Source organism: Pristiophorus japonicus, chromosome 10 (genome assembly GCF_044704955.1).
Source record: "Pristiophorus japonicus isolate sPriJap1 chromosome 10, sPriJap1.hap1, whole genome shotgun sequence".
Classification (NCBI taxonomy): Eukaryota; Metazoa; Chordata; class Chondrichthyes; family Pristiophoridae; genus Pristiophorus; species Pristiophorus japonicus.
In genome coordinates, this window is record NC_091986.1 from 127386213 (window position 1) to 127409125 (window position 22913).

At 45.1% G+C, this 22913-nt stretch overlaps 1 protein-coding gene across 1 annotated transcript in view; it reads right to left on the reverse strand.

Annotated features, from left to right (window-relative positions):
- LOC139274620 (AF4/FMR2 family member 3-like) overlaps positions 1 to 11882 on the reverse strand; it is a 186736-nt gene extending 174854 nt beyond the window's left edge. The window contains exons 1-3 of the mRNA XM_070891298.1: positions 11699 to 11882; positions 3966 to 4058; positions 3750 to 3879 (exon numbers count right to left, since the gene is read on the reverse strand). Coding sequence (XP_070747399.1) covers positions 3750 to 3879; positions 3966 to 4058; positions 11699 to 11882 — 407 coding nt within the window. The remainder of the gene's footprint in view (positions 1 to 3749; positions 3880 to 3965; positions 4059 to 11698) is intronic.
- Positions 11883 to 22913: the final 11031 nt, after the last annotated feature.

Consider the following 22913-nt stretch of genomic DNA (forward strand, 5'->3'; position numbering starts at 1 on the left):
AGTTTGGGTATTGGAGCTAATCAAATTGTCTGGGGAACTGTTTACCCTCAGACCTACCCCCTAGAAGACATTAACATTTCAACAATTGAAGAGCAGTCCCCACCCTAATCACAGGACCCATTCAACACATGCATAATTCTAATCACCTTTCCAACCTGCATAGAAATCTCGGACCCAGACAGGCAACTCAAAACCAGAAACGAACTTTAACAATTGCGACTCGAAACCAATGGATAATTTAGCAGTTGACACATATTAATTGAGTTACCATTAACGAGCCCGCCAAAATTAAACAAAGAACCGGTCTTGATTTGGCTTATAGATTAGGAGGCCTCTCAAAGTATAATTGAGGCCCTGTTTTACAATCAGTAGAACATCACAGGTTATCACAGATCAACACAGCCAAGGCAGAAAGGTCAGTCTTCAGTGACCCCGGACATCATCAGACACATTGCGACAACAAGAGCCTTACAAAACTATCAACGAACCATTACCAACAACCAACTTGGTAATGTTGAGCCACCGCGACCGACAGGTTTCAACAAGATCCAACTCGGGGAAAAAAACAGAGATTCGAAAGTTTTCCACTCTACAATCTGTTCCTGACCTGCAAACGGGTAAAACTTTATTTAAAGTAACCCAAAACCCTACCTCTGTAAGAGAAAAGTGGGTACTTATCCTATACATCCAAAACGCGCCCTAACGCATCAGTGGACACACCCCAACTGAAGGAAACGCAGCAAGAAGTCCTCTACCACTTTCGGGCTATGGCAAGCAGAACCTACAAAACCCAACAAACCCCGAAATCGCGAACCACCGTCAAAGGAAGGATTGGTGAGCATTATCCCTGCTGCCCTCGAGTCTAATTTAGCTAGCGATAGGGATTAGGAGGTGGGAAGTGTTCTTCTGCTGTATTTCTTCTTGTGTGTGTATTAAAGTGTTCCCTATTTTAGAGATTGTAAGATTTGACAATACATTAATATTGTAACTCTCTTTCTTGAATAAAATCAAAGTTTCTTGCACCAAAACCAGTTGTCTGCTGCACTTTGTCACATCCCTAAATAAATCCAAAGTCTAGAATCGAGGGAGTGGGAGAGATTCGAACCGCTCAGGTCAGAAGTGAACCTGACCCCCACACCATCCCCTACAGGAGGCATTTGCCTCGTCCGAGAACCTCCTCGCTCTTTTGCGCCCTCCAATGTGCTCCTCTCCCAGCTCACTGCTCTCGCCAGCATCAGTCTCCACAGCGTGCTGTGATGCCTCCTCCTCTCCCTCCATTATAGGACAAATTTGGGCAAATGTGTGGCTGGTAAGAGCTAATTTTTGTTTCACTATTTGCTCTAAAGCTAAACTCTCCCTCCTTCCTCCCAAAGCAGCCACACCACACCCACACACGCCTTCAGTCCCTCTCAGCTCCCTCTCTCTCTGTCTCCTCTTCTGCGCATTTCATGATGACCCTGGACCTCCTGAATTGCGGGAATTGAGCGTTGCCATGCCGTTGCTAAGGATGGCGATGCTTTATGGCAGAAAGTCAGAGAGATGTAACGCTACCCCCCATTTCATATCGCTCGTGGTAACGCCCAATTTCAAAAATGGAGACTAGGGGCTTTGAGAATGGGTGATAAGTCGGCGATCTGAAAACCCATTTTTACCGCCCATGCCGGAAATGCCACCCATTTTTGGGTGATCTGCACAAAAGTGTAAAATCTAGCCCTGTGAGTTTAATCTCTGTAGTGGAGAACTGAATCAAAAGCATCATCAAATATTCATGAGCATCTGGAATGCTCAGGTTTGCTAAGGGATAACCAACATAGCCCTGATTGACAGACCTGAGGCAGTTTTGTGAAGAATTCACTAGAATGGTGAATCAGGGAGCTCTGGTAGATGTCATCTATTTGGATTTCTATTTTTTTTAATGAAGTACCCTGTATGCTAAGATTAAGTGCCATGGTATGAAAGGTAATATGTCAAGATGAATTGCAAATTTGTGAAGGATTGATATCAAAGGTTTTGAATGGGGTTGTTTCATGAGTCATCATCATCATAAGCAGTCCCTTGAAATCGAGGAAGACTTGTTCCACTCTTAAAATGAGTCTTTAGTTGGCTGAACAAACCAATACGAGAACCACAGTCCCTGTCACAGGTAGGACAGGTAGTCGTTGAGGGAAAGGGTGGGTGGGACAGGTTTGCCGCATGCTCTTTCTGCTGCCTGCGCTTGATTTCTGCATGCTCTCGGCGATGAGACTCGAGGTGCTCAGCGCCCTCCTGGATGCACTTCCTCCACTTAGGGCGGTCTTTGGCCAGGGACTCACAGGTGTCAGTGGGAATGTTGCACTTTTTCAGGGAGGCTTAGAGGGTGTCACTGTAACATTTCCTCTGCCCACCTTTGGCTTTTTTGCCATGAAGGAGTTCGGCGTAGAGTGCTTGCTTTGGGAGTCTTGTGTCTGGCATGCGAACAACGTGGCCTGCCTAGCGGAGCTAGTCAAGTGTGGTCAGTGCTTCAATGCTGGGGATGTTGGCCTGGTCGAGGATGCTAATGTTGGTGCGTCTGTCCTCCCAGGGGATTTGTAGGATCTTGCGGAGGCATCGTTGGTGGTATTTCTCCAGCGAGTTGAGGTGTCTCCTGTACATGGTCCATATATCTGAGCCATACAGGAGGGCGGGTATTACTACAGCCCTGTGGACCATGAGCTTGGTGGCAGTTTTGAGGGCCTGGTCTTCAAACACTCTTTTCCTCAGGCGACCGAAGACTGCACTGGCGCACTGGAGGCGGTGTTGAATCTCGTCGTCAATGTCTGCTCTTGTTGATAAGAGGCTCCCGAGGTATGGGAAATGGTCCACGTCGTCCAGTGGTACAATGCTAGGTCCCCTCTTGTTTATTATATGTTTATAATATGTTTATTATATGTTTATTAATGATCTAGAGCAGGGCAAAAATAATGGTTATTATATTTGCGGTAAATACTAAATACTCTTCACTTATACATTCAGGTGTGCAGATTTAAGCCCCAAACATCTGCAGGTCCATTTATATAGGAATCATGCTGGTGAAGCAGGATCAGCTCTCTATTATAATGAGTGGCATGAGAGAGTGCAGCTCCCATGTAAAACAGGAGGAATTTACTGATGAGGAACGAAATCTGTTGCTTCAGGATTTTAAAGCAAGCAGCAAATGAGAAATGCAGCAGCAAAGTGGATGATCTGGTGAGGGAGGTGGAGAGAGACTGAAAGAAAAATCACACTTTCATATTCTAATTGAGGAAAAACATTTAAGCAGAGAATGCCAGGAAGCCTCCCATGGTAGAAAGTTCCTGAAATGTTTATCACAAGTTATAGAGAGGGAGACTGATTTGGCACTGAGTGCCTCCTCACTCATCTCCAGGACAGCAGACCAGCACCAAAAAAAGTTAATAACCTGACAGGGTAAGCAAGGTAAAAGAACTGCCATTGTCCTTTCTTGAGTACCATGGGAACCATCAGATTGATTATCTACACTTCATCAATTGTGTACAAGTCCTCCTTTACACTGTACCCTGGTTCAAAGGCTCTGTAACTCCTCAAAATTCCAACTTCTCCTGCGACAGGGTTCTTCCGCATTCTCCCATAAATCAGTTGTCAGCTGCCACAGGGGAGACGCTCTCCACATGCTAGCTTTCACCAATTTGTTTCAGGAAAAATGGCTTCATAATGCCCATGAACGGCAGATGGCCGGACACAGCATTCCTGAAATCAGAGAGCTCATCCCTTACAAGGAACAGGTCATGAAAGTATTCGAGAGATACTCTGCTCTACCCAGGAGATCTGGCGAGGTTTGCAGGCCAGTATGAGCTGTGGGCAAGTGAGCTACATGGAAAAGCTGAAGCAAATAGTTCTCTTGAACTGTGAAGATTGAGAGGGTTTCATGAGAGGCATTAAAAATGATAAAAGGAATAGATAAGGTAAAGATTCATAATTTCCATAGGTACCTAAATCTGAGAAAAGAGGCCGTGACCTCAAGATCTCTCTATGTTCTTCCACTTTGACCGGGATGATGTTGCCCTGCATCACTTTGCTGAGTTCTACAAGGAGCAGTCACATGAGGAACGTGAGCACGCTGAGAAACTGATGAAATACATAAAGGGGTATATCAGAACTTCTTTTTCCAAGCAAAGAGTTATCATAATTGCTACAGGAGGTGATTGATGTTAAATCAGCCATAACATTCAAAAAGTTCCTGGATAATTAATTAAAGAAGAAATAAAGACTATAAAAGGATAAGCAAATAAAGGAGGAAAATACGATTAACAATAGTTCTTTGGCCGACTCCATCAGTGCAGGGGAGTGAAGAGAAGCCAGTTCTGGAGATCACTGGCTTCATTTAGATCAATGGTGTCAATGTCAATTTACATGGTGGGCCTGAACCGACATCCTTGCACTTGGCGTGGGCCACGTTCAGCAAAAGTTTTATAGGCACTGCAATAGAAACTGGTATGAGATTTGCCCGTTATTTGGGTGTAAAAGGGTTCAATGTATACCGATTTCTGAGCACAAGGTTCTTCACCTAATCTGCGCTGGCGGTATGGCTGTTACCATAGTAGTCCACGTGATTTTAGACATCTGCCTGAAATCAATGCTGTATCAATTTAAATATGCAAAGATGTATCTGGCACCTGTTTTAGGACCTTTCTGCAAAATAGTAAATAAACAGGTGGAACATGCACCGACTAGCTTTTCCAGTTGTACAGCAGCCTAAACAGTGATCCTTAAAGAGACTGCTGGAGTCCGCTAAACAAATGGTAGGAAAAGTTTTTTTAACTTCTATGGGCCACTGCCAGCCCTACTTGGCCCTCCTGCATCTCCTCCACATATTGGAGCTTGTTGCATGTATTGTTCCCCATTTGCCTATCAACGGAAGCAATCGTTCACTGTTTACCCACAGTAATGTCCCCAGGTTTCACTCACCCCTTACTAGCTGCTCCTCTCTCGGCGCTGCTTCCACTCACCATGTTGCTGCTGCTGCTGCTCCCGGCACTGCAGGAGAAGCTGGGATCCACGCCCACCCCATCCCATTCCTCTCCCATCCCACCCCATTCTTCTCCCACCCTGCCCAAGCCTCAATCCCCGCAATCCCCAGTCCCTAGTCACTCTCTATTCTCCCAACCCGAGCCCAATCTCACAACCGCCATTTCATAGTCTACCTCTCTCGCCCAAACCCACATCTCTGACCCATCTTTCCATAGACTCTCTATCTCCCCCATTTTCCAGTCTCTGACCCCTCCAAACTTTGTCCCGACTTCCATACGCTAGTCTCCCCATCTCTCCTGAGCCCCCATCCCCCAACACCAGTCCCCAGTTACTCTCTCACCAACTGCCAGTGCTGTCACCCCCAACCCCTGAATCCCAATCTAAGGGGGAGGAATTTTCTGGGGGGGGGGTCAATGTGTGTGATCGGTGGCGGGTTGGGTGGGAAAGTGCTTTTTTTTGACAGAGGGTTGGGACCCCGCTGTCAATCCACCGCCACGCGCTTTTGCCAAATGTTGGGTCTGCCAGCGCTGAATAGACCTGACACGCAGTGGCGGGGGAGGCAATTGAATTCATTAGTGGCTTGTCTACAGCCACTTAACAATGCTTTTTTCTCAGTTTTCTGAATTTGACAGGTTGTCCACTGGTTTCCTGCTGTGTCTAGACCTCGTCAGTGAAGCTGAGGCACGAGGTCACTTGCCATTGTTTCAGCTGATGAGTTGACAGCTTCAAATATCGTCAAAGCTCCCAGCTGATTCAGATATCATCCCTTAGCCACTAACTTCTCTAAACTGCATTTCCACTTCAGATTCAGAATGCTGCAAGACTTTACACAAGTCTCCATCCAGTCTGACCTCATTACCTCTCCCACGATTAACAGATCGCTTCTGTCATCTCAACTTCACCTGCCATCTATTCCAGCAGCATCGGTGCACTTTATACTGTCCCACCTTGGGTCCTCAGAATCCCACCACAAAAAAGCCCAATACCAGCATTACCAGGCACACCCGCAACACTAACAACCACTCCAATCTTCTCTGCAATCAACTGATGCTGCACAGCACAGAGGGCATCAGCACCCGACCACATTGCTGCCCGGGAGGCCCCATAGCCAGATTTATTTCACTGTACACCCTGGCTGCCACATGATGCACCAGGTTGGCACCACCTCACACCAACACCATAAAGCAACCCCACAATGCCCAAGCCATTCCTTTCACACTCATCAGAATTGCGGGGGGTACCGTTATGTCTCCCCATTCACAGCAACTCACTAAGCCACTTCTAAAGGTGCACAGAAATCTGTCCAAGAACGCAAAGTGTTGAAAATAAAGATTTCAATGTTTGACACCACATTAACAGAAACTTTACATGAACATTAGCTAAAACACACAAGTGCCTACCCTTGTGTGTTGTTAGTTGGTATGATTGCACTAGGATGAGGGTGAGTGTGAGGGGTGGCTAGTGAGATGGGGAAGTGATAATGTAGATAGAGAGGGATGGGTGGATGTTTAAGGTAAGTTGGTGTGAGTAAGCATGTGCAGGAATAGGGTAGGGAAAGTAGAGTGATGGAGATGTGATGAGTGGCACAGCAGGCTGAAGTTGAGTGTGGCTTTGCAGTAACTTTTTGTGAACTACTGAGATGATTAAAAGGTTTGCGTCGTTGCAGCCTGGTCCTGATGACATCCCTGTTTAGTACTTCCGTCATTGACAGCACTCACTGATGTAAATTACCTGATCTTCAATATTCTGACAGCAGCACAGACTCAGATTTTTAAGGGGTCTACCAATCTGCTATCTGTTACCTCTTTTCCATTATTTTGGCATGCATAACGCCCACTTAACGTCCATTTTAACGCTGAAATGAGATGTAACGCCCAGATATTTCCCATTTAGCCACAAAATGGAAACTGATGCCCATTTTTCAGACACTTATCACCGAGCGTTACTTTCCCCATGTACGTAACGCCGGGAAAAAATAATAATGCCCGCCCATTTCTTTAGGGCGGAATCATCAGAATGGGTGAATCCAATGCCCATAACATCGCCCAGCATGTAATTAACGCCGATATTCAATAATACCGACCCCCGACTTTTTTTTGTCGTAAAGATCACATTTGCCTAAACTAACGCCCAGTATATCGTCCAGCGTCACTTTCACCACCTCGCACTCATCTCGCCCACAATGTCGCTTGCCCAAAACACCGCTCTGAAAAAGTTGAACTGTTCTGAACTAATCACAGCGGTGTGGATGCCATTTTTCAAATCGCTGGTCGCTTCATTGAAAAGGCTGCTTCAACTTCGGGAGAGTTTGGATTGACTCTGGAGTTCTTCTCAGGTGAAGTGACCATCTGCGGACGATTGGATTTTACTGTAGGTATCTTTTAGTGTTGAAATTTATAACTTGTGAACAATCGGCATTATACTTTTATTGGAATGGGGCCAGCCATTTCGCTGCCTGCATCGATTACTGCGCAGATGCTGCAGAGTGCAAATGGTACAACGTCTAATCCACAGCATTATGTGCCCAATCTAAGATGTGCCAGACTGAGGAGGAGCTCCAAACCATACACACCCCGCACTTACAGGAAGAAGCGTTCTTATCTTGACGTATTCGAGAACATCTGCCTTCAGAGACTGCGCTTCCACAAAGTGGTGATCAGTGAAATATGCCAGCTCAGCAGGACAGATCTGCAGCCTGCCAGCACCTTCAGGACATCACTGTCCGTCGAGGTCAAGGCCACCGCGCCACTGTCGCTCTACGCGTCCGATTCCTTTCGGGCCTCCGCAGTCGACATTTCTTCACTGTCTCACACATTGCTGCATTAGACAGGTCACGAAGGCTCTGTACGCGCTTAGGATGGACTTTTATCAGCTTCCCCATGACCACGGAGGCTCAGACTGACAGGGCTGGAGCATTCTACCACATTGCTAAGTTCCCCAAGGTGCAGGGAGCAATACAGTGTACTCACATTGCCATGCAGGCACCTTCTCAGGACCCAGAGCTTTTTCGCAACAGAAAAGGATTTCACTCCCTGAAGGTCCAACTAGTTGTTGACCACAACCAGATAATTATGGCAGTGAATCCCAAATGTCTGGGCAGCTTCGATGAGGCACACATCCTGCGTGAGAGCGCTGTCTCTGACATATTTACCAGTCAGCCACAAGGACAATGCTGGATGCTTGGTGAAAAAATATATGGCCTAGCCACCTGGCTGATGACCCCACTGCGTGACACCCACACCGAGGCCGAGAAGCGATGCAACCAGAACCACAGAGCCACACGCAATGTGGTCCAGAAAACAATTAGTGCGCTTAAGCAGCACTTTAGATGCCCCTTAGGAGGGGAGCTACAATACGACCCTGAGCAAATAGCTCAATTTGTGGTCGTGTGCTCCATGCTGAACAACCTGGCTATTAGGAGGGGACAAGAATTGCCAAAAGGGACTGATGGTCCACCTCAGGAGAGAGAGGAAGAGGAGGATGAGGGGCTGGACGCTGAGCTAGGGCCAGATAATCAGGCTGACGATGCAACCATGCCCACGCCCCCCTCCAGACCGCAGGAAAGGGCCCGTGGTGGCTACATAGCTGCAAGACTCTTACGTCAGCAGCTCATAAATGAGCGATTTGCCTGTGAGTGACAAAGCTGACACACTGCTGTGTGTGCAGCTCAGACATCAATGGTGGGCATCACCTTGGTGCCAGTTAAAGTTTAAGTTGATTCAATTTAAGTGTAATTATACTCTTTCATGTTAAGGAATCACCAGTGTGTAACGGTCCAGCCCCACCCCACTTTTTCGACCATTGACATCAATCAAATGGTCAACATGTCCAGCAACACAGAATACAAATGCAAACCAGGAGGGTGGCCCCCTACCCCCCATACATTACAACAAATTGCATGCACCGAGATGGAGATATAACAAAGCCATTACCTGTTGACATGCACTTCATTTTCCTTCCTCCCTCCCCTTCTTCTCCCCACCTCTACCCCTTCCCCTTCCCTCCTCGCTCCATGCCGCCTAGCTGAGGAGCTCCTTAGGCGGTGCCTCATTGGGGGGGATGAAGGCAAAGCCAGTGGTTGAAAGGGTACAGAAGCAGGGGGTACCGAGGTGGGAACATTCTTGGATCCAGAAGCAGGATCTTGCTCCTGCCTCTCATCTGTCGTTGGCATTGGGGGTGCGGAACCTAGGGGTGGAATGCCGTGCTCCAGGACCACTGGGAGGCCTGTGCCAGCAGTGTTCCTGGCTATCGCCTCTAGGGCCTCTGCCATCCGCGGAACATACTCAGTCATGGTGCCGGAGATGCTGGCCAGCTTTCGGGATATGCCCCCAATGCATTTAGGATCTGGTCACATAGAAACATAGAAACATAGAACATAGGTGCAGGAGTAGGCCATTGGGCCCTTCGAGCCTGCACCACCATTCAATAAGATCATGGCTGATTATTCACTTCAGTACACCTTTCCTGCTTTCTCTCCATACCCCTTGATCCCTTTAGCCGTAAGGGCCACATCTAACTCCCTTTTGAATATATCTAATGAACTGGCCTCAACAACTTTCTGTGGTAGAGAATTCCACAGGTTCACAATTCTGAGTGAAGAAGTTTCTCCTCATCTCGGTCCTAAATGGCTTACCCCTTATCCATTGACTGTGACCACTAGTTCTGGACTTCCCCAACATCGGGAACATTCTTCCTGCATCTAACCTGTCCAATCCCGTCAGAATGTTATATGTTTCTATGAGATCCCCTCTCATTCTTCTAAATTCCAGTGAATATAAGCCGAGTCGATCCAGTCTTTCCTCATATGTCAATCCTGCCATCCCAGGAATCAGTCTGGTGAACCTTCGCTGCACTCCCTCAATAGCAAGAACGTCCTTCCTTAGATTAGGATACCAAAACTGAACACATTATTCCAGGTGAGGCTTCACCAAGGCCCTGTTCAACTGCATTAAGACTTCCCTGCTCCTATATTCAAATCCCCTAGCTATGAAGGCCAACATGCCATTTGCCTTTTTCACCGCCTGCTGTACCTGCATGCCAACCTTCAATGACTGATGTACTATGACACCCAAGTCTCGTTGCACCTCCCCTTTTCCTAATCTGCCGCCATTCAGATAATATTCTGCTTTCATGTTTTTGCCACCAAAGTGGATAACCTCACATTTATCTACATTGTACTGCATCTGCCATGCATTTGCCCACTCACCTAACCTGTCCAAGTCACCCTGCAGCCTCTTAGCATCCTCCTCACAGCTCACACCACCACCCAGCTTAGTGTCATCTTCAAACGGAGATATTACATTCAATTCCTTCGTCTAAATCATTAATGTATATTGTAAATAGCTGGGGTACCAGCACTGAACCTTGCGGTACCCCACTAGACTCTGCCTGTCATTCTGAAAAGGACCTATTTATTCCCACTCTTTGTTTCCTGTCTGCCAACCAGTTCTCTATCCACCTCAATACATTACCCCCAATACCATGTGCTTTAATTTTGCACACCAATCTCTTGTGTGGGACCTTGTCAAAAGCCTTTTGAAAGTCCAAATACACCACATCCACTGGTTCTCCCTTGTCGACTCTACTTGTTACATTCTCAAAAAATTGTAGAAGATTTGTCAAGCATGATTTCCCTTTCATAAATCAATGCTGACTTGGACTGATCCTGTCACTGCTATCCAAATGCGCTGCTATTACATCTTTCATAATTGATTCCAACATTTTCCCCATACCGATGTCAGGCTAACCAGTCTATAATTCCCTGTTTTCTCTCTCCCTCCTTTCTTAAAAAGTGGTGTTACATTAGCTACCCTCCAGTCCATTGGAACTGATCCAGAGTCTATAGAATGTTGGAAAATGACCACCAATGCATCCACTATTTCTAGGGCCACTTCCTTAAGTACTCTGGGATGCAGACTATCAGGCCTTCGGGATTTATCGGCCTTCAATCCCATCAATTTCCCTAACATAATTTCCTGACTAATAAGGATTTCCTTAATTTCCTCCTTCTCGCTAGACCCTCGGTCACCTATGTCTACAGTTCTCCTGGACAACTTTACCATCTCTCCGCTCTCATCTGGCACTTGTGGACCAGACCTGCCGTGTACACGACACCTCCGTGGGGTTGGTACTGTCCTGGAGACAAATGGGGTGCCCTGTGGTGAGGTGCTTGGGCTCGGTACCTCCAGAGTGGAGGCGGGAATGGCCGGAGGAACACTAGATGGCCTTGGAGTGGAATGCCTTCTGGAGCCTGGTGATGCAGACTCCTCAAAGTCCACGCGCTCATCCGTAGATAACAGACCCAGCGATTGACGGGCGAGAATCAGACCTCCTCAGCAGCAGATGTAGGACCGTCCGCCGAGTCTGGCCACGCGTCCCCACCTTCTGGGCTCGGTGGTCTTGCCTTGGGACGTATTGTTGGCTGAGCTGAAAAACACAAATGAGGTCATTAGAGGAGAAGGAAGTGCTAGGGTCACAAGGTGAGCCCAGCATTACACACAGCATATGCACGACAAAAGCACTACCGCTATCAAAATCATCACAGACATCACATTTCATGACCATCAACACATTGTGCATTGCAATGATTCTCATGAACAATTTTAGAAACCATCTATCATATATTATTGTTCAGATATGAGTGAGTGTGGCATCAATTGACTTTAGATCACGCAATAGTGTATACTTTACTCACGTGGCATCACTTTGGGGTCTGCAGTTGCCTGCGTGGCCGTCCGGGGATGCCTTCCCACTAGTGTGAGCATCCGCTTCTCCATGTCAGTGATGTCACTGGTGACTGGTGGCCCCCCACCTGTTCGCCTCTGCTCGGACCTATTCGTCGGGAGCTTCTTCTGGAAAAGGTAACAACAGGACGACATGGCATGAGATCATTGCGTGATAGGTACTGTCACAGAGACTGATACAACACATAACTGACAGATGTAATCATGATTATTATAATTATCATTCTTTACCAAAAGACATGCACTGTGACCGCAGGCTTTGAGTACAACATTCCCAATAAAAGTGAAAGACCTCATATCTGCTGATAGTCACTCATGACTGTTACAAATCAAGTTATATAAATACATAAGTACATGTAAATAAATGCAATACTTACTCTCGCGGATCCGACAAGGTCGTTGCATCGCTTGCGGCATTGGTTGCCCTCACGCACCTCATTGGTCGCTGACGAGACCACCTCTGCTATCTTGGCCCTATCTGCCATATCTTCTGGTAGGCCTTTGGGGTGGGCTTCCCACACCCTCCCTGTGTCAAATCACTCCATCGTGACTCGACCTCCTGCAGGAGGGAGGCATTTGCCTCGTCCAAGAACCTTCTCGCTCTTTTGCATCCTCCAATGTGTTCCTCTCCCAGCTCACTGCTCTTGCCAGCCTCAGTCTCCACAGTGTGCTGTGATGCCTCCTCCTCTCTCTCCATTATAGGCACCAAATGTCGGGAAAATATCAGACTAGTAACAGCTAATTTTTTTTGCACAATTTGCTCTAAAGCTCTAAATTCTCCCTCCTTCCTCCCAAAGCAGCCACACCACACCCACACATGCCTTCACTCCCTCTCAGCTCCCTCTCTCTCTGTCTCCTCTTATGCGCATGCAATGATGACCCTTGATCTCCTGAACTGCGGGAATCGAGCATTGCCATACCGTTGCTAAGGACGGTGACACTTTACGGCAGAAGGTCAGAGAGATTTAATGCTAACGCCCATTTCATATCACTCGCGGTAATGCCCAATTTTTAAAATGGAGACTAGGGGCTTTGAAAATTTGCAACAAGCTGGCGATCTGAAAACCCATTTTTACCGCCCACAGCGTAAATAATGCCCATTTTTGGCTGATCTGCACAAAAGTGTAAAATCTCGCCCCAAGACTTTAATGCGATGCTGTGTTCTCATTGTAACCTATGGATATGTCACTCAATGGAGCACATTGGAAGTGGTCTTCATATTACACTTCAACCTAACACTGGGTAAGTAATATATATGGGCAAAAGATATGCAGGGAGGACATTCAAGTGTTATTCTGCCAAAACTGGATAAAAACTCAGCAGTAAGGCAAAAATGTCTACAAATATCACGCTGGATAGGCATCATTGTGTATGCTTCTTGGTGACTCTTTTGTTCTGATGTTAATCTGATTCCTATTGCTGCGTACTCTGATGTTGCATTCCTCAGAGATCTATAGATGTTTTTGCTGGATAGTCCATATTTCACTTGTAGGTATACAACATAAGGGAGCTTCCTTGCAGACTGCATGATTTTAAAAGTTTTAAAATGTACCCGACCTCATTACTATGTTTTGAAAAAAATATTTTATTGATGTTTCCAGGATTGTGACTATTAATATATTTCATCTTTTGTAATTTCCATACGCAATGTCTTCTATAGATATGTGAAGAGAAAAAAATTAGTGAAGACAAACGTCGGTTCCTTGCAGTCAGAATCAGGTGAATTTATAATGGGGAACAAAGAAATGGCAGACCAATTGAACAAATACTTTGGTTCTGTCTTCACGAAGGAAGACACATATAACCTTCTGGAAATACTAGAGGACCGAGGGTCTAGCGAGAAGGAGGAATGAAAGGAAATTCTTATTAGCCAGGAAATTGTTAGGGAAATTGATGGGATGAAGGCCGATAAATCCCCAGGGCCTGATAGTCTGCACCCAGAGTACTTAAGGAAGTGACCCAAGAAATAGTGGATGCATTGGTGATCATTTTCCAACAGTCTATCAACTCTGGATCAGTTCCTATGGACTGGAGGGTAGCTAATGTAACCCCACTTTTAAAAAAGGAGGGAGCGAGAAAATGGGGAACTATAGACCGGTTAGCCTGACATCAGTAGTGGGGTAAATATTGGAATTAATTATTAAAGATGAAATAGCACGCATTTGGAAAGCAGTGACAGGATCGGTCCAAGTCAGCATGGATTTATGAAAGGGAAATCATGCTTGACAAATCTAGAATTTTTTGAGGATGTAACTAGTAGAGTGGACAAAGGAGTTCCAGTGGATGTGGTGTATTTGGACTTTCAAAAAGCTTTTGATAAGGTCCCATACAAGAGATTGGTCTGCAAAATTAAAGCACATGGTATTGGGGATAATGTATTGATGTGGATAGAGAACTGGTTGGCAGCCAGGAAGCAAAGAGTAGGGATAAATGGGTCCTTCTCAGAATGGCAGGCAGCGACTAGTGGGGTGCCGCAGGGCTCAGTGCTGGGACACCAGCTATTTACAATTTATATCAATGATTTAGATGAAGGAATTGAGTGTAATATCTCCGTTTGAAGATGACACTAAGCTGGGTGGCGGTGTGAGCTGTGAGGATGATGCAGGGTGACTTAGACAGGTTAGGTGATTGGGAAAATGCATGACAGATGCAGTATAATGTGGATAAATGTGAGGTTATCCACTTTGGTGGCAAAAACATGAAAGCAGAATATTATCTGAATGGCGGCAGATTAGGAAAAGGGGAGGTGCAACGAGACTTGGGTGTCATAGTACATCAGTCATTGAAGGTTGGCATGCAGGTACAGCAGGCGGTGAAAAAGGCAAATGGCATGTTGGCCTTCATAGCTAGGGGATTTGAATATAGGAGCAGGGAAGTCTTAATGCAGTTGAACAGGGCCTTGGTGAAGCCTCACCTGGAATAATGTGTTCAGTTTTGGTATCCTAATCTGAGGAAGGACGTTCTTGCTATTGAGGGAGTGCAGCGAAGGTTCACCAGACTGATTCCTGGGATGACAGGACTGACATATGAGGATAGATTGGATCGACTGGGCCTATATTCACTGGAGTTTAGAAGAATGAAGGGATCTCATAGGAACATATAAAATTCTGACGGGACTAGACAGGTTAGATGCAGGAAGAATGTTCCTGATGTTGGGGAAGTCCAGAACCAGCGGTCACAGTGTAAGGATAAGGGGTAAGCCATTTAGGACCGAGATGAGGAGAAACTTCTTCACTCAGAGAGTTGTTAACCTGTGGAATTCTCTACCGCAGAGAGTTGTTGATGCCAGTTTGTTAGATATATCCAAGAGGGAGTTAGATATGGCCCTGACTGCTAAAGGGATCAAGGGCCATATCATAGAGAAAGCAGGAATGGGGTACTGAGGTGAATGATCAGCCATGATCTTATTGAATGGTGGTGCAGGCTCGAAGGGCTGAATGGCCTACTGCTGCACCTATTTTCTATGTTTCTATATCATACATTCATTCTTTTTACTTTTAAATCATTATCTTACGTGTGTAGCCGATTGTAACTCAACAACTGCCACCTTTAGGAGAATGATATTATTAATGTCTCATTAATGTATTTACTGAGCCAAACCAATATCTTTGTAAATTATACATTTTCTGTTCATTTCTCTTATCTTTGAATGCAGGTTACTTAAATCATGTAAAACGAAATTCAGAATGTGTTGGTTCAGAAATCATGTTGTGTAATATCAAGATGATAGATATGTTAGCAGACTGGAAGCAGATTAGAGTGTGTGTTTCCCTCTGTTGCCAAATGCTTGTTTTTCGAGCTAGATAAATGAGGCTTCAACAGTGTTTTATTTGACCTCTTGAGAAATGTAAAGCATTTATGGCTTTGTCTGTATGTTTGTCATGGATCCTACTTCAGCTTCATATGAATGAATGAAGCCAAGGAAAACTCACTAATTACTTTACTATGGCTTTATAATATGCAAGGTATATTTAACTGACATAAACATTTAATATTTTGGTCTATAGAGGCCGCCAGTATAATAGCTTTTCAAGATACTCATAGAAAAATAGGTGCAGGAGTAGGCCATTCGGCCCTTCGAGCCTGCACCGCCATTCAATGAGTTCATGGCTGAACATGCAACTTCATTACACCATTCCTGCTTTCTCGCCATACCCCTTGATCCCCCTAGTAGTAAGGATTACATCTAACTCCTTTTTGAATATATTTAGTGAATTGGCCTCAACAACTTTCTGTGGTAGAGAATTCCACAGGTTCATCACTCTCTGGGTGAAGAAGTTTCTCCTCATCTCGGTCCAAAATGGCTTACCCCTTATCCTTAGACTGTAACCCCTGGTTCTGGATTCCCCAACATTGGGAGCATTCTTCCTGCATCTAACCTGTCTAAACCCATCAGAATTTTAAACGTTTCTATGAGATCCCCTCTCATTCTTCTGAACTCCAGTGAATACAAGCCCAGTTGATCCAGTCTTTCTTGATATGTCAGTCCCACCATCCTGGGAATCAGTCTGGTGAACCTTCGCTGCACTCCCTCAATAGCAAGAATGTCCTTCCTCAAGTTAGGAGATCAAAACTGTACACAATACTCCAGGTGTGGCCTCACCAAGGCCCTGTACAACTGTAACAACACCTCCCTGCCCCTGTACTCAAATCCCCTCGCTATGAAGGCCAACATGCCATTTGCTTTCTTAACCGCCTGCTGTACCTGCATGCCAACCTTCAATGACTGATGTACCATGACACCCAGGTCTCGTTGCACCTCCCCTTTTCCTAATCTGTCACCATTCAGATAATAGTCTGTCTCTCTGTTTTTACCATCAAAGTGGATAATCTCACATTTATCCACATTATACTTTATCTGCCATGCATTTGCCCACTCACCTAACCTATCCAAGTCATTCTGCAGCCTCATAGCATCCTCCTCGCAGCTCACACTGCCACCCAAAGTTCATTTGTGTAGTGTAATATTGGATCATACAATTATAGAATAGTTAAGGTATTACATGGTTTTTTTGCATTTCACAGCAAGTTGATCGAAGAACTTTCAGGCCATTTTTCAAATATCACAAATAGATTTATGGAGGAGGGTGGGGGTTATTGTTAATAATGGAGTAGATTGAGTAGGCGAGGCATCCACTCTACCTGCTCAATGCAGTTGGTAGGAGGCCCAACCAATATTTATGGTCAAGCTTCCTTTGCATGCAAGAGGTGAGCTGCCAGGACTAAACATACTGCCTATAGGAGTGATAGCGAGACGAAAATCAGCCCCATGCTTTCTATTTGTGTCTCAAGTGGTATAGAAACATAGAAACATAGAAACATAGAAAATAGGTGCAGGAGTAGGCCATTCGGCCCTTCTAGCCTGCACCGCCATTCAATGAGTTCATGGCTGAACATTCAACTTCAGTACCCCATTCCTGCTTTCTCGCCATACCCCTTGATCCCCCTAGCAGTAAGGACCTCATCTAACTCCTTTTTGAATATATTTAGTGAATTGGCCTCAACAACTTTCTGTGGTAGAGAATTCCACAGGTTCACCACTCTCTGGGTGAAGAAGTTCCTCCGCATCTCGGTCCTAAATGGCTTACCCCTTATCCTTAGACTGTGACCCCTGGTTCTGGACTTCCCCAACATTGGGAACATTCTTCCTGCATCTAACCTGTCTAACCCCGTCAGAATTTTATATGTTTCTATGAGGTCCCCTCTCATTCTTCTGAACTCCAGTGAATACAAGCCCAGTTGATCCAGTCTTGATGCAGTGTGCTTTGCGTTCTTAATATGTTTTTTATTTGTTCTCATGATGTGGCAACTTTGGCATGGTCACATTTAAAGGTGTGCTTTGTCCTTGAACTAAATGTGACAGAATTTATGGCAAGATTTTTTGTTAGCGCTCCAAAGGAATTTGCTCAACATACTAGTGCTGCTAATGCCTTATTTACTACTTTCAAAATGCAACTTGCTGTAACTCAGATCGGGAGAACCCTCACAATTATTCCACTCCCTTATGTCTGAACCTACTTCCTGTCAATGTTTTCCTTTATCAATTCTGATGACTGCAACTATAATTACACCCTCTTGCTAGAGCCTCACTTTTACATCCCCCAGTTAATCAGTCTACTGCAGACAAAGTCCAAGAGGGCGAAATTGCCCTGCGCCCCGTTTGGGGCGTACAATTTGAATTAAATGAATATTTATTTAGCGCCCAGCGAGACGGGCAGCTAAATGTCGCTGAATTGGGGTCTTTGTCTGTGTGGGGCGGATTCGGAGGCCTGATTCGCCTCCTTGGGGCAGTAGCGTGGCGTTAGCGGGGCACGAGGCTCAGCGGCGGCGCTGATGACATCAGCGCGACACAGACGTGCCACGTCGCGCTGACGCATCACAACGTGCCTCCCCTTCTTATAAAGGGGAAGGCCGTTGCGAACTCTGCAGCTGCTTTCCTGGCGCTTACTGGGCCACCAGTGAGGATTCCGGCCGGACCAGTGGCCCGGCACCCAAGAGCGGGTACCAGGCCGCATGTTGGCAGCATGTTGGCAGCCTGGCCGAACTAGCAGATGTCATTGTCGGACTGACTGCAAAATGCCGGGCGCCCCAGCCATGACAGCTTCACGACCTGCGAAGTTGTTGTTGGCATTGCTCCATTCTAAGCTTGTGTCCCGCAGGGCGCAAAGGGGTCGGCACGCATGATGATGACATCATTGCCGTGTGCAACCCCGCCTGGGGCAAAAAGTAAGGGGCACAGCGCAAATCCATTTTCGCCTGCGCTATCCTGGAGGCAATTCCAGGTGGGTCGCTTCCTCTGTCTGACCTCGGGCAATAACTTATTAGCTATAAAAAGGGACAATTTCGGCCCCTTAAACTGCAACCAACTTTACTTCTCTGTTTCCAAAGTTGCTGTATATTTTGCAACTTATACAGCGAGAACTCTCCTGCTCTTTTTCAAACAGTGCCATGGGATCCTTTACGTCCACCAGATATGATCTTGGTGTAACTTTTCATCAGAAAGATAGCACCTCCAATAATGCAGTACTTCCTCAATACTGCATTGCAGTGTCAGCCTAGATTATGTCATCAAGCCCTGGAGTTACCCATATTTTTTAACAAATATGTACAACTTTATGGGGTTAAATTGGTACCTCCTGAAAGCGGGTATGCGGATCGCAGTACACGATTAACCCATGCCCGTTCACTGAGTTACAGGCCGCATGTTAAATTCATGCTGCCTGCTGTTTTAAATAATTGCTGCATGCAGCCAGCGCTACTGTTCATTGGCTGCACGCAACAGCAAGGGTCTTGATACTGCTATTTAAGAATAATGAGAGAGGGAAACCAGGGAATTATTGACCAGTTAGCCTAAAGTCTGTTGTTGGGAAATTACTACAGTCTATAATTAATGATAGAGTGACTGAACACCTTAAAAATTTGCAGCTGATCAGAGGGAACCAGCATGTTTTTTTAACTGGTGTGTCATGCCCGATGAACCTGATTGAATTTTTTGAAGAGGTGACTAAGTAGTGGACAGGAGAACGTCTATGGATGTAATTTATATGGATTTCCAGAAGGCATTTGATAACATCCCTCATAAGAGACTGTTATCTAAAATTGATGCACATGGAATTGAAGCCAAATTATTGATCTGATTAGGAGATTGGCTGAGCAGGCAGGAGACAGAGAGTAGGGAAATTGGGCAGGTACTCTAATTGGCAGGCTGTGACTAGTGGTGTCCCATAGATCTATGTTGGGGCTTCAATTATTCACAATATTTATTTACGACTTAGATGATGGGATAGAAAGCCACATATCCAAATTTGCTGCGACACAAAGATAGGCAGCATTGTAGGCAGTGTAGATGGAAGCATAAAATTACAAAGGGATATTGATAGATTAAGTGAATGGGCAAAACTGTGGCACAAATGGATTTCAATGTAGGCAAATCTGAGGTCATCCACTTTGGACCTAAAACGGATAGAACAGAGTACTTTCTAAATGGTGAAAAGCTAAAAACAGTGGAGGTTCAAAGAGACTTGGGAGGTCCAGGTACATAGATCATTAAAATGTCATGAACAGGTACAGAAAATAATCAAAAAGTCTAATAGAATGCTGGCCTTTATATCCAGTGGACTAGGCTGATGTTATGCTACAGCTAAAGTGCAGGTTAGTCAACATCTGGAATTCTGTGAACAGTTCTGGGCACCATACCTTAAGAAGGATATATTGGCCTTTAGAGGGAGTACAGCATAGGTTTACCAGAATGATACCCGGACTCCAGGGGTTAAATTACGAGGAGAGATCACACAAGCTAGGGTTGTATTCCCTGGAATTTAGAAGTTTGAGGAGTTATTTGATTGAAGTTTTCAAGATATTAAGGGGAACAGTTGGGTAGCTAGAGAGAAACTATTTCTGCTGGTTGGGGAGTCTAGGACTAGGGAGCATAGTATAAAATTAGAACTAGACCTTTCAAGAGTGAAATTAGGAAACACTTCTACAAACAAAGGGTGGTAGAAGTTTGCAACTCTAGTCCACAAACCACAACTGATGCTAGATCAATTGTTAATTTTAAATTGGACAGTGATAGTTTTTTGTTAACCATAGGTATTAAGGGATCTGGGGCAAAGGCGAGTATATGGAGTTAGGTAGCAGATCAGCCATGATCTCACTGAATGGCAGAACAGACTCAAGGGATTAAATGGCCTACTCCTATGTTCCTATGTTCCAGTGCTGGCCATCATGGGAAAGGGCATTGCTGAGGCTGTGGCCACTGGCGGGGGCTGAGGGAATTGATGATGAGGGTATCTGCATACCTAATTCTCCTTCTCTCATCCCACTTTTCTTTTTAAAAAAGGTTTAAACTAAGAGCTTCAATATGGTGTTCAGAGTCAACAAAAACACATTCCATAAAACTTTCATCATTGTGCCTGTTTTTTTGGGCAAAAACTCAACATCTCCACTATGGTTATGTTTACCTCCTCTACTGATACCAGAATTAATCCTCAATAAAAAAAGCTGCCATCTGATGGCACTATCCTAAGAATATGTTAAAACTTTGGAACCATTATGTAATTTTTGCTTCTAGTTTTGTCAGCAGGGCTGATCAGATGCCGTGCTTTCGTCATGAAGATTTGAAAGCTCTTAAGACAACTGTGCCCTTTCTTCTTTTTATCGTTTTGGTAACAGTTTCAATAATATTCTACATGTAAACAAGCACCATATTTAGCTTTGATTTATTTCTGATGTGCTTAAAGGTCACTGGTCTTTTCTTTATCAGAATTTTTGGCCTACAGAAGCACCGGGGGGCAGTGGGTTATGATAAATGTAATTTTGGGGGGAATTATGGATTTATATACATTGTAATTTGCTACAGTACCACAAGCTGAAAGTGGGTATGAAAAAATAATACAAGCAACATGCTGCATTTGTAACAGTCTGAGAGAACAGGGACAAGACAGGGAAAGTTGGATTCAGAGGCCAGGAGACACAGCTAGGGCTGCCATTTTTATTCACGTTTAACATTGGACAAAGGGTGGTACTTGGAGAAATTTGTGTTATGCAAGTTATTTTAATTATTGTGGTGTTTTCCATTTTTGCATACATTTCTTGTGGGGCCTATTGAGCATGGCACTAAGCACACACTGTTGCATTGTGCCAAAGATTAAAGGTGAAGTTGGTGGTGGTCCAATTTCCTGTTCAAGGCACTGCCAGGTCCCAGTGTTTCCAAGACATATATTTCACATCTAAAGTGTGCCACCAGTAGACCCTTGTTAACTTGGGCCATGGGGTATTTTTTTTTTTATAGATTATGGAATAGATGTTGACTTTCAACACCAGGCAGAAAATTGAAGTCAACATAAAGTAAAATCAGGTGGCGTGTATAACAAACAGCTGATCTGCTACTACCAGTTTTCTGCCTGATGGAGAAAGTTAACAGCTACCCCTTAGTGTCTTAACTTGTTTATTTAAGCCATTGAGAGAAGTGCTTTTCTACAAACAGATTTAACATGCCATCCTACATGTTTAATGGGATAGAAATCCTACCACATCCAGAAGTGAATGGTGGTGGACAATCAAACAATTAAAGGGAGGAGGAGGCTCCATGAACATCCCCAGCCTTAATGATGGTACAATCATCTTCAGCCAGATGTGCCTAGTGGATGATCCATCTCAGCTTCCTCCTGAGGTCCCCACCTTCACAAAAGTCAGTCTTTAGACAATTCAATTCATTCCACCCGATATCAAGAAATGGCTGAGCACACTGAATATAGCAAAGGCTATGGGCCCTGACAACATTCTGGCTGTAGTGCTGAAGACTTGTGCCCCAGAACTAGCCACACCTCTAGCCAAGCTGTTCCAGTATAGCTACAACGTTAGAATTTTCCTGACAAAGTGGAAATTTGCACAGGTATGTCCTGTCCACAAAAAGCAGGACAAATCCAATGTGGCCAATTACTGCTCGATCAGTCTACCCTCAATCATCAGCAAAGTGATGGAAGGTATTGTCGACAGTGCTATTTAGCGGCACATACTCACCAATATCCTGCTATTATACATAGCAGACTGACAGGCAAGGCCTGTTGGGTGTTAGTGGGGAACCGGATGCTGAGAAAGGGGAGCTAGAACGGGACATCAGTAGGCTGGACAATCTTTGTGGGCTCAAAGAGGTAATCCTCTCTTCCTGGCCCCACAAAAATCTTTTTTTTTAAATGTACCTTTTTTGGGAGAGGCCTTTAAGAACCACCAGTTTGGCCTCTTAATTGCCTGCAGAATGTCCAGCATGAGCCGTGCATGCTATTTCTCCATGAAAGTTGCAATCTGAATCCAACAACAAGCATAGGACCCCGATTTGAATATTTAAACAATCTCCCACCTATTTTGCGTGAGAGTGCTAGGCATCCATTGAAAGTTGATTCTGGTGGGCAAATGGTGCACAAGGACCCTACCAGTTTTTCAACTGCTGGTTGCCCATTATCCAGGTGAGGAATAAGCTTCTAGCAGATGAAAGTCAAAGTAGAATTAGAGAAAAAATATACTGACAGAATCTTTTTACAATTTACTTCCGACCCATCTGAGAATCCAGCTGCACTATTTCCAACTATGAAGGCAAGCACCAATCTGTTCCCACACTCTACTAATGCCCTGTGACAGGTCAGTAAGATGTATGGAAAAACTGACGAA